Genomic DNA, 11,785 nt, shown 5'->3' on the forward strand with positions numbered 1-11,785 from the left:
TTTTGGCTGACCTAAAAATGCTACCGTGTGGTTGTCTCAGTGCACATATGGACTACATCACATTCTTGGCAGGGTTCTGGGCCAGTTTATGAGGTTGCATTAAAAATTTTCCTACTAGTGAAAATGCCTACCCGATCAACCAGGAACATTTGCAGAGCTATAATATTATAAAGACTCAAAAGAGGACGCTCAGTATCAAATCAAGCAACCTCCTGCAGAGGGCCATAATGAGCCTTTACAAAGTTTTGCGCCCATGCACACACACGCGCGCACGCATGCACACACACGGACACACACCTGAGGATCTAAGGGAAATGGAACATTTTTCAAATTGAAAAGAAAACACAGCATTTAAGGAAAGTGGCTGCTACCCCATCAGAAGAGAAGGAATAAAGCTCATTTAGTATAAGTAATTTGCTTTCAGGAAGGAAGGAGCTGGAATGTGACCCAACTAATCTGAATTTGAGGCCAGTTAGTTTTTTTGATAGCAAACACCAGATGTAGACTCCTACGCAGTCTCTTTGCCATCAAAGTCAGCTATGTTCCTGTCTCTTAAAGGAGGAGTCAAAGTTTTTGTGATCTGACACACAGTGTATCTTACGCTGTTCCGTGTCTGGCACCTAAATACTTCACCTATACTTTCCCACTCTCTAGAAAGGGCATACTCTCAACATTCTACTGCACTCAGTTCCCTCTCTTACTCTGAAAGAAGATTTACTAAAATCTGTAAAAAGGATTACATTCAAAACAACGTTAGTGACACAGATTAATGAAGGTAGTATACACATTCATGTATTCTACATGAATAACACGTTGCTTGTTAATTTATATTCTTTCATCTTGCCAGCTTTGCTTGTAAACATTCAGTGATCACTTGCCCAATATCAGAAATGCAAGCTTGATGATACAGTCACTTTTAAAAGGAGGGAGAAATGAACACTTTACCTGGATAATTTTTCACTAACTGCTCCATTAAAGTTTCCTGCGTGACCATCACATGATCTGCATTCATGTCTGATATGGTACGGCATATTCCTTCTGACAGAGAAACGGAGTGCGACTGCAAGAGGGGATTCATGAGAACAGGGGTCATATCACCTGAAGTTCAGAAGGAGACGGGAAAAAAAAAAACAACAAACTGTTTCAATGGAATAGTGTTCCATTTTTTCTATTAGCTGTGACAGATTTTCACTGAAAATTTTTTGTGTTACCTCAGAACAAACACCTTATCCTCAGCTAATTTTCTTTGGCAAATTACTCAGAAATATTTCTTAGAGAAGGGAAATGGCTGTAGCATTTTTCAAGTGCCTTTGTAATGAAGGAAACAGAAGGTTACCTTAAGCACATTAGTTTGTCTGGTATTAAATTCTGGCTTAATAAACAGGGAGCTGAGAGAGAGAATTATGTCTGATGACTGATGACTTTTCAGATGACTGTTTACATATGAAACCATGCAGAACCTGTATTTCTCTAAGTAGCTAAGAGATTATTGGATATTGACATTTACCAAGTACGAAACCTTTCACCGAGTCAGAATGCAGGGAAAATACTAGCAACAGGCTTTGTCTAGCACACAAATTTGAATAGAAATGGTAAAAATTCCATTTTTAGACCGGGCTCCAGAACTAGAGATGATCTACTTTTGCAGAGGGCAAAAACTTGTTACAACTGCATGCATTTTTTTAGGCTACATCACCATCTCTCCTGGTGATAGACAGGAGCATTGTCCCTGTTCTGCATGACGCTCTGAGCGGCTAAGAGCATGCCCCAGCTCCCACAGTAACTCTGCAGCCCCAGCTCAGGGGGCTAAAAAGAGTCTTAGTTCTTCACCTTAACCCCCATCCATAAAATACAAAGATAAACACTGGCCTCTCCCCCTCGCAAGATGGCACGGCCGGTAAGAGCAAGCCCAGCAAGTACTTTCGACACAGTACCAGTAAATGATGTCGGAAAACCTGAAACAAGTATTTTCCCTGAAAGCTAATGACAAAGCACAAAACAGGGACTCACCTGAGGTCTGTGCATACAGTAAGACAATGACCGCATACACCTTCTCAGACAAAAAAAAAAAAAAAAGGCTTTCTTCTGGGTTTTTGGTTTTTTTTTTTTTTTTTTAGTTAGATCGATGGTCTGTTCCCACTGCCTGTTGGTGGTCTGTGCTTCCCTGTTCTGTGTTGTACAGAAAGCCCCTGGGTATCCTTAGCTGCCAGAGCAGGCAGACGGCAGCAGGGACTCCTGGTTACTTCACAAGGCAAAAACTAGAGTTAAATGCTAACAGCAATTTTTCCCGCAAGTATGAAGTGACATCTTAGATTAAGTGATACTCACGTTTAACTAAACTTCAGTTGCATAGTCTGTTGGATGACTCTGTAACCCGATATTTATCCTTTAGGCAGAAAACTACAACACAAACATTTCTCTGAGTAAATGAATTAAGCAACAGTGCTTTTAAGAGCTTAAATTGCTCTTGACCTTTATTTTACAACTGCTGCTATGTTCAACAAAAAGCACTCAGAAAAAAGTCCTGGCATACAGTTTCCTCAGTGATGTTGCTAGGATACTCCTTGCAGGTGCAGAAACCATTACAAGCTTTCTTTTTGTATGGGAAAAGACCATCAGCATTCAGTAATAACTCTTGTGAATAGTTTGCTGTCTCAAGTCTCTGCTCTAGGCACACTGTGCTGCTGCCAGTTTTACCCTTTGTTCCTACAGAGCACCAAACTGCTAAGGAGTAAAACACCAAGTGTAATCAGAATTTATTCAATATCTTTATTATCTTGCTATCATTGTCTGCATCTGTCTCACAGCCTCAAATCCCATGTCTCCATTCAGGGAAGGCCCTTTCAGAATAATATTTAAAACAAAGCATTAAGCAAAAGCCAGCTTGATACTGAAAGGAAAAAAAATCCCCCTAAAATTGTGTTCAAACACCAAGTCTATTTAAAGTGATTGTTGTCGATCAATAGCGCCAGAGTACACATGTGCTAACAACATGAATATTGGTGTCCCGAGAAGTGGGATCTGTACCTAGTATGCAAAGCCAATCTACACGCAGGGTCAAGGTATTCCTTTTATTGCAGGTTTGCACAAAGCTGGAAGCTAGGTGGTATCCCACAAAGCTTGCTTAGCTCGGTACAGAAACTACAGCATATTTATATTGTTCCATGATCAGCAAAACAATAAAAAAACCCGCCCAACTTTACATTCATCGATTAGTGATTACTATAGCACTTGCTATTGGTTGCACGTATTTAAATTAGCATGCATGCTCCTAGAAAGGAGGGGGTGTGTAATTTGCATAGCTCCTCAATTGAGTCGGTGGTCGTGATCTCCCCTTGCCACCTTTGCCTTTACCCTAGGTATTGCAAAATTTCGCTGATTTCATGCTGGTAGCATTCTCCAATTCTTGTTATCTTCCTTGTGGCAAGACCTTTCTTTTATTAGTTCCTGAAGTCCCCTTTTCAGTTCCTTCTCCGGAGACTGGTGATTAGTAAGGCATGCAAGTTTACACAATCTTGCTAAATTCACACAATACAGCTACTCAGCTTAATGGTTAACATTTATCTTTGACTTATCAATATTAGGTATCATTCCCACCCCACTTGGAAAAAAAATCTGAAATAGTGAAAGCAATAATTAGATCATTGGTAACATTGATAAGCAATGTGCAAAAAGGCCCAGGTGGCACCCTACAAGTGTCTATCAATTTCTTATTAAATACTTTGTTATTTGTTTTCCATAGCTAAACAACTGTTGCAGTTGCACTTCAGATGTTCTCCCAAATTTTATGGAAATACATAGAAGCTGCATCAGTTAGATTTGCACAGGGAGCAGTTTTAACAATTTGTACAAGCTATGTCTGATAGGCCTGATGCAAAAATCACCAAAATGTCACGCCCGTCAAAGCTCTTCAATATCTGTCCCTTTACGGCTCAAAAAAGACTGCAGAATCCCCTGCCCCTTTCATAAATCATCTGATGAAAATCATCTTCCTTGTTTCTTCATAGTTTTTTATGAAGGTCTTGCTTATGCCTATGTGCAAGGTACCTGTCAGCAGTCAATGAACTCAGGCTAATCCTCTTGATCATTTAAATACAGCATAGTTCCCGTTTCACACTCCGTAGCTCTTACAGAATCATGTTTACCAATGCCAATCTAGGCAGCTTGCCAGTACTCATGTGTTATTATCCTTTAGTTTAGTTTACCTGTCTATTCAAACTTTGCTCATTGCCTGGACACTTGAAACCCAAGAATACACTTCTGGAGAACATATTGGTCACAATGTGGGGAAGTCATCTGTAATATGAGCATCGGATAACAAAACTCAGTGCACAGAAAAGCTTCTGGGTATTCTTGACTAGCACAAGGTGATTTTTTGTTCCATCTCTGTAATGTGAGCTTTACCATTTTTCACTGAGTAGTTTAACAATTGCAGAACTTTTGCATCTTCTGGCTCTAAGAAAAATTACATACAAGACAAGTTTTATCAGGGTAAAAACCAGGCTAGTTCTAAGGAAGTGAACAGAGAGGCATTTTATTACAATAGCGTTCAATTTACTTCGTAAAAGTTCAGGTAAACAATTTATATAACAAGAAAGGGTTAACAGTAAATTCATTACAGAAGAAAAACCCAAATGCAAGTCAAGAATAAACTCCTTTCTATGATTCCACTTACATCTGTTGAGACAGAGAAGCCACAGCATGTGGAAATAGAAGGTTGACTTTTCTGTTATGTAACTGGAAAGATCTATCTTAGAAGTATGCTCTATTAAGTTGAACGTACAAAAGATCCCACAGATCCTGTGTCTCTTTGCATGAGCGCCCTGGTATGTTTGATGTACTTCACTTTTTGCAGAAATGCACCAGGAAAACCGTAAGTATAGGTCTGCTAGAACTGCAAAAGGTTGCTGCTTTTCTATAGATTAGAGCACATCGTGGTCACATTTTCTAGCAAAATTTACATTTTATAATTCAAGACAAATTTTAAGGAATAAAAACTTAATAAGAACATTATAGGAAGCTGGGAACTGTATCAAAACACTTTTTGAGCATTAATGAAGATTTTACAAGGTGTTTCCTTATTAAAGAATAGAAATTCTATCTAGATTATAAAAACAGAGTTAAGATCATTAAAACATTTTCATTTTTAAGTATATAACAGGGAAACTCTTATTTTGGCACAAATATTGTGTACTAAATCCTGTTACCAGAAACATCCTTTTACTGAAGCAAAGAGTAAATAGTTCAATTGCATTAAAACTGTCAAAACTTGTAACATGTTTAATCTGTTAGTGAAACAAACAAAAGCTCTCAGGAACAGCAGACAATATCTTTCTGTTGTTTGATTATTTTGTACAACTCCCAAAGAGTGAAGCAAAATGGTTAAGTGTCAGTTAAGGTCATTGACTGTTCTTAGTTGATGTTAAAGAAGAAGCTACAAACCCATGAAAATGTCAGATTTCCATACCTACTGCTTCCTGCAAGAACAGACACTCCCAAATCGGGACAATTAGGCAAACAGGGTCCTCCATTTGGACTCAGTTGCTGATCTTTACAAACAGAGGATGATGCCATGCAACTTAAAAAAACCACAAAGAAAAACCAACCACTTTTTCTGCCTTCCCGACGACACCCAAAAGTCTAGTCCCAACTGCAAGTGTTAGGAACTTTTAAAAGCATGACCTATAAATGCTTTCTGAGGATCCTAGCCAAGAGCCATTAAATCCTTACTCTAATTTTAGGGCTAATGGCAACCCACATTCATCTTTTCTTTCAACAGCAATAAAAAAACCCCACAGGCAGGTACGGTGAAAACAAAGCAGGATTCAAGGGGAAAGGCAAGAGCTCTCTCCTGCAGTCTTGGCTCAAGCCCGCAGATAGGAACAAGTTACACAGCAGACACAAACAGGTGCAGTGTGGTACAGTTTTCCTTAAGCCGAGCACAGTGGGAAAGTTTTTGCCATTGAAACGTGTATCTCTGATCTTCAGAGAGATCAACCCCTTCAACACTTACCGAGGCCACTGTCATGTCCATTTAAATGCTCCAAGAACAGGTTTCAAGCTCCAAAGGTGCTGACCGAACACGTGAGCAAGCATGCAGCTTCAAACAGACTGTTTAAAAGAAAACAGCTCTTCTGCTGTTCTTTTTTTTTTTTTTCCCCCATTGCGAGTGCAGGCAAGTAGTCCAGTGGAGATTTGTGTTTCACCCACAACAGCTGGCAAAATAGCCAACAAGCAAAACCATGTAAACACATCTGCCTTTGGGGCACTCCTGCTGTTCACTGCATAACTGGCAGAGAAACTGAACTATGAGCAACAGCACTCAAGGTCATTATTTTTCATATACTGTAGCATGCCGATACCTTTTAAGTCAATTCACATATGGTATTGAACATAACCAGCACAGCTGACAGCAAGGAAGATCGTCTTTAACCATTTCAGCATTTAGCATCATGTCTTCATCATCTGTCTTGATCGTAAAAGAGATATTTATTCAAAAGCTTCATTGCAGGGAGATAAAAATAACACAAAATTAAATAATCCCAGGTAAGTTGCAAAACTGTCAATGACTAGCCTGTGGAGCCAAACAACAGAACAGGGATAAACCAGTCACTGGCAACATCTCTGACTCCTTTTAACTGTCTGCAGGTGGTGCCATCCACTGCTACAGGAATTTAACACAAGCACTTCTTTTCCACTTGGCCTGGTCCAAAAAAGTCCCTTCGCAACACTGGCATTTCTCCACTAAAACAGCTCTGCCTTTTCCTTGCTCCCAGCCCTGTCTTCTCCTCTGCCATAAATCTCAGACCATCCAAATAGCTCTTTAATGTCAAAAGCTTTGTTCTAAGTGGAAAGCATTACTGGGTGTTGGTTAGGTATTTACCTATACAGTGAAAGACTTACTGTATAAAACATCATTGTGCAGTTGTACATTCCTGGGCCTGTTCAGCTAAAGGTCAACTGCAACTGCTGCAATATTCCCAGGGCCAACTCCTTTGCCTGGAAGTGTGCTGTCACAAAAAAGACAGTCACAAAATTATACAATATAAAGCTACAGTCACAGGAGTCAGATATACCTACGGTCATGTATCCCCTCCCCAGATGGACCAAAATTCACTTCTTTGCACATTGCCTGTCTTCAGTCACATGCTATCGAAGTGAAGTCACATACGTCTTTCAGAGACACAGCACCCACAGAGCTATTCAAAAGAGAACATAGACCCTGCAGAGGGTTTCCAGCAAACCATGAATCAGGGGACACATGACAACTGTTTTGTCCAACTCACTCCCTGTCAACACTTGACCAAATCCCACACACCGCAGAAGCAGCTGTCAGAGAGCTTGGTGCAGTTGTAGCTTTGCTCAAACCCAGGCCCCGGCCCCTGGCTCGCAGTGAGGACAGCAGCCACCATCACACACTGAGGTGGAACAAAGCAGTCCTCAGATCTTGTTTCAGGGCATATGCCACTGCAGGGAGTTTTTTTTAATTTAACTGAAAACAAAGCTTTGATGGTATATGGGCAACTTCACACCTGCCTGAGCAGCTTTGTGATGTTGATGGATGTGTACAGCCACTTTTCCTTGCACTCTCCCTAAATGGATATCCAACTTTAAAGATGTTCCCTGTGCTAGAAAATAAGTTTCTGCACCGTTTCATTGGTCTGGAATTTATGGCCCACAGGAGAAAAAAAACCACAAAAAATCAAAAACCAGTTGAGACATGATAAGCAGCATCTTTACCACCTCCACAACTCAGAGGAGTTGTTTAGACACTGCAGATTAAACAGCACTAGTTTGGACTTTAGGACCTTAGTCCACAGTTCCCAAACCTTTCTCCATGGCTTTGGCACTATTAAACACCCTTTCCATGTTTCAATTCATCTAAATTTCAGCCAAAAGGAAGCGATAGAAGACAAACAGCAACTGAGCACCTCTACTCCATTACAGAAGACTCAGTAAAATCTTTTCAAAAGCCGGTTTAGCAGGACCCTTACTGTGAAGATACTGGGTTGTTGGATCTCACAGACTGAGGTGAAGCCTCCAACAGAAATTACAGAGATGAGCAGGTGCCTGTGGGATATTGAAATTGTAGAACAATTCCAGGGGAAAAAAGTAAATTATGCAGTCCATGAAGTACCTGAGCAAGTGATCTGAATGACAGGCTAGCTTTGCTGCAGTATTTTCTTGGGAACAAGCAAAATATTTTGTAATTTCAATGCAGTTTTCAACCTTGGAAACTCAGCATATAGCTGTCCATAGCCCACAAAAGAGAAATCCAGTATCCAGAAAAAAAATATTGCTACCAGACAAAAAAAAGCTCGCTTTTTTTTTTTTTTAAGAAAAGCGGAATAAAGTTCGCAGAGGTTCAGTTTACTTCAGTTTCTCAAATAAACAGCATTTCAGCTTTCCAAACAGGCTGAGTTTGCTAAACAAACAGCAGTTGCAGTTTCAGGTGTTTCATTGCCCAGAAATCTTTCTGCTTCAGTACAAATCAAGCTGCTTATGGAGAAGCTGTGCACTGCCAGTGAATGGAACATGGATTGCTGCTGATGCATCAGTATAAGACAAAGCATACTAGGAAAAAAAAAATTGTTTCACATCATATATTAAGTATTCCCAAGGGCTTCAGTGTATTCTCACCAATGAAGGCAGTTTGTTGGGTTTTGCATATTGAGCTTTCTGTTTGGTAGCAGTTTGATATCACTGTGTGAGTCACATTAATGATACACACTACTAGCATCTTTTTACTTCAGTTCTCCCAGGACTGTTTTTATAAAAGATAGTAAGGAATTGGCATTAGATCTGAATGCGTGTTGTTTTAGAAATGCAGATGCCTACATTTGTCTAACCTGATGTTTAAAAAAACCCACCAAAAAAACAGATAGCAAGAAAGACTTCATGCAAGTACCACAGCAATTTTATTGCAGTGCGTGGTGGGAGGATGAAAGACAACAGGCATCAGTTGGAACAGGAGAGGTTCAGACTGGCTGTAAGGAAAACCTTTTTACCTTTAAGGATAGAGCAGCAGTGGAGCAGGTTGCCCAGAGAGCTTGTGCAGTCTCCAATCCTGGGGAGTTTCCAAGGTGTGACTGGATAAAGCCCTAAACAACCTGGTCTGACCCCACAGCTGACCCTGCTTTAGGTAGGAGGTAGGATAGGCTCCCAGGAATAAAATAGTAGTCCAGTCATCTGGTTTAGTTGGATGCCAGTACCTGTGCCTCCCACAGCCACGCTCACCCCCCACTTTGACCACCCTGCTTTCCATAACCCAATGCTACGGCACTTTTGACCTCTATTAGCTCTGAAGTTTTCTTGGGTTACACCAAGTTAAAGAAAAAAGGTTACACTTACATCATGCTGTTAATGAGGCCATGCAAAACAGCATATGTATGGTAAAACTATTGGTTTTCTCTTCAACCTTCAAATAAATAGCTACTGTTTTCGTAACATGTTTTTCACAACTGAACTCCATCTGTACGGGCTAGTTGTTAGAGCTGGTGCTCTCTCAGTGATGGAGTGGGACATGTCCTAAAGCAAGATGGCAGTATAGAAAAGCTAAAACTAGCCTTGAAATGAAGTCTGATTTTGAAACTGTATCAGTGACCATAGCGGCAGCACTGCTAATTAATGCAATTTATTTCATTAACTACATATTAACACAAACTGTTGTCTTTTCTGACTGAGACAGAGGAAAAATTAACGCTGTTCAAATTACCCTCATCTTAAAAGAGCATTAAGGCAGTTAAGATCTGCCATTCAGGATTCAAAGTGCAGTAATTCAAAAGACTGAGGATAGCACAACTCAGCCTATTCTCCTGAATTTTCTTTTCTCACTGAAAAGACAAAAGAGCTTCTTCTGTTGAAAATTTTTAGCACTGAGAAATACACAATACCTATCAAGTTCTTCACTACTAATCTTGCTAGAGGTTATTCTTAGAAAAATTCAGAGTAAATTAAACTGAATGGAGCTTATTATAAAAAATTATACACTCCTGTTCAGTGGTACTTGTTAAACAGTGTGACTACTTGCTAAAAGAGTGAAAAAAATTGCATGCACAAATGCTTTTGCAGATTACACCTTTGAGGTAATTCAATCTGAGCAGATCTGGCAAATGCATCAGGATTTCGGAGAACGTTACAGTACCTTGCACCTTGCTGCTGTGCATTCAATCAGTAGTTTGAATATAGCGTTTCGATTTAGTGCAATACATATTAAACGGAGAAAAGGCTTTTATAATACAGGTCTAATACTTTAGTAATAATTTGATATAAAATGCAGGAAATGTGCAGGGGTATCATCTCATCTAAAGTTAGTGGCAAGGGCTGAATGCCAGCTAAAATTAGGTGCTAAACGTTATGAAATAATACAAAGTTTACATAGCCATTACACGGAGACAATTAAATTAGTAAGCAAATAATAGTAAGGTAGGTAAAAAGTTGTCCTTCAAGGACTACAAATGTTTCCTTCCTTTTTTCCTCCTGAAAATATATCAACAGAGTCACCACTGGAACAACTGTGATAACCAGGAAAATCCGATTACAACAGGATATGCAAGTTATTAAGTTCTGAATGAGATACCTTACTGAAAATAACTTTAAAAGTAGGGTTTGAGAATAAAACAGTTAAAAACTCTGTTAAACTGTTCTTCGTGTTCTGGCAGCCTATACACAGCAGTGCAAAATAAAGCACCATTTTAGGTCATCCACTCTTTTCAGGCCTAAAGAAAATAAAAAGGAGCAGAACTCTAAATAATCCTAAACAGTCCAATAAAAAATATGACCACATACTGTGAGTTACACTTCACAGAAGCCAGCGCCATTGAAGTACAAAATTATTCTCTTTTGACTTGCAAACTTACATCCCTGTTTGTGAGGCAGGATGAAAGACGCTGGAAGAAAGGGACTGCAAAAGAAAGGAATCCCATGAAGCCCATGAATCCCCAGCTTCTTGCTGAGCTGCCATCCTCATTAAGATTGTGTGTTCCTGTGTGTAACTACAGAGTGCCTGACAAACAACACCCACTCCAGAGTCATGACCTTTTGTAGGCAAAACAGGAATCAGCTACTCACAAGGCCATAATTTCATCTGTAGCTTCATTAGACGTGCAGCAGAATGATGCTGATACTGACATGAATTGCTGTGAACAAATTTAAATCATACAAATGAAAATAAACTTGTCCTAAAAGCTTGCCAGGTCCATTTTGGAAAATAATTTGGCTCTCATTTTAAACAAGGTTGAGAACTGCTAAGTAAAGAATACTCAAGTACACAGTTATAGATGGACTTCAGGTGTACTGGTTCTGCAGGTGGCACTTCAAAACTGTTCCTGAAAGCTGGCACAAACATGCAAGAGAGGCTCAGCATGTGAGGACCTCCACAGTGAGGCGGCCAGTGCCTGCAGAGCCACGTCTCAGTACTGCAGAGGTCACTAAATAAGTTACACCCGGGAGTCATCACACGGGAACAAATACAGTTCCCCACACACCCCCCCCCCCCCGCGAAGGTAATTGCAGACCATAAATACAACGGAAGTTTTACTCCTTATTCCTCAAGCTGTTGTTGAACCTTTTTTAGGAGATTCAATTCCACCCCCTCTCCTATCACAGGGATTCCGGGATTCCGTCTGAATACCAAATTAGCATTAACACCCATTTCCACCACACACCCACCCCACCCCGCCACGAAGATTAAAGAGCTTCAGAGACTGTCTCTGCCCATTTTTTAGCTCCTTTTCTGAGTGCTTCTTTTCTCCCTAAATTCTGGGAGAGACTCATACAAGGGAAA

At 40.1% G+C, this 11,785-nt stretch overlaps 1 protein-coding gene across 1 annotated transcript in view; it reads right to left on the reverse strand.

Moving 5' to 3' along the window:
- The window catches only part of STOX1 (storkhead box 1), a 21,720-nt gene that overhangs the window by 4,400 nt on the left and 5,535 nt on the right, over positions 1–11,785 (reverse strand). Inside the window, exons 2-3 of the mRNA XM_010291484.1 lie at positions 2,011–2,050; positions 946–1,098 (exon numbers count right to left, since the gene is read on the reverse strand). Coding sequence (XP_010289786.1) covers positions 946–1,098; positions 2,011–2,050 — 193 coding nt within the window. The remainder of the gene's footprint in view (positions 1–945; positions 1,099–2,010; positions 2,051–11,785) is intronic.

This window comes from Phaethon lepturus, unplaced genomic scaffold (assembly GCF_000687285.1).
Source record: "Phaethon lepturus isolate BGI_N335 unplaced genomic scaffold, ASM68728v1 scaffold39107, whole genome shotgun sequence".
NCBI classification, from domain to species: Eukaryota; Metazoa; Chordata; class Aves; order Phaethontiformes; family Phaethontidae; genus Phaethon; species Phaethon lepturus.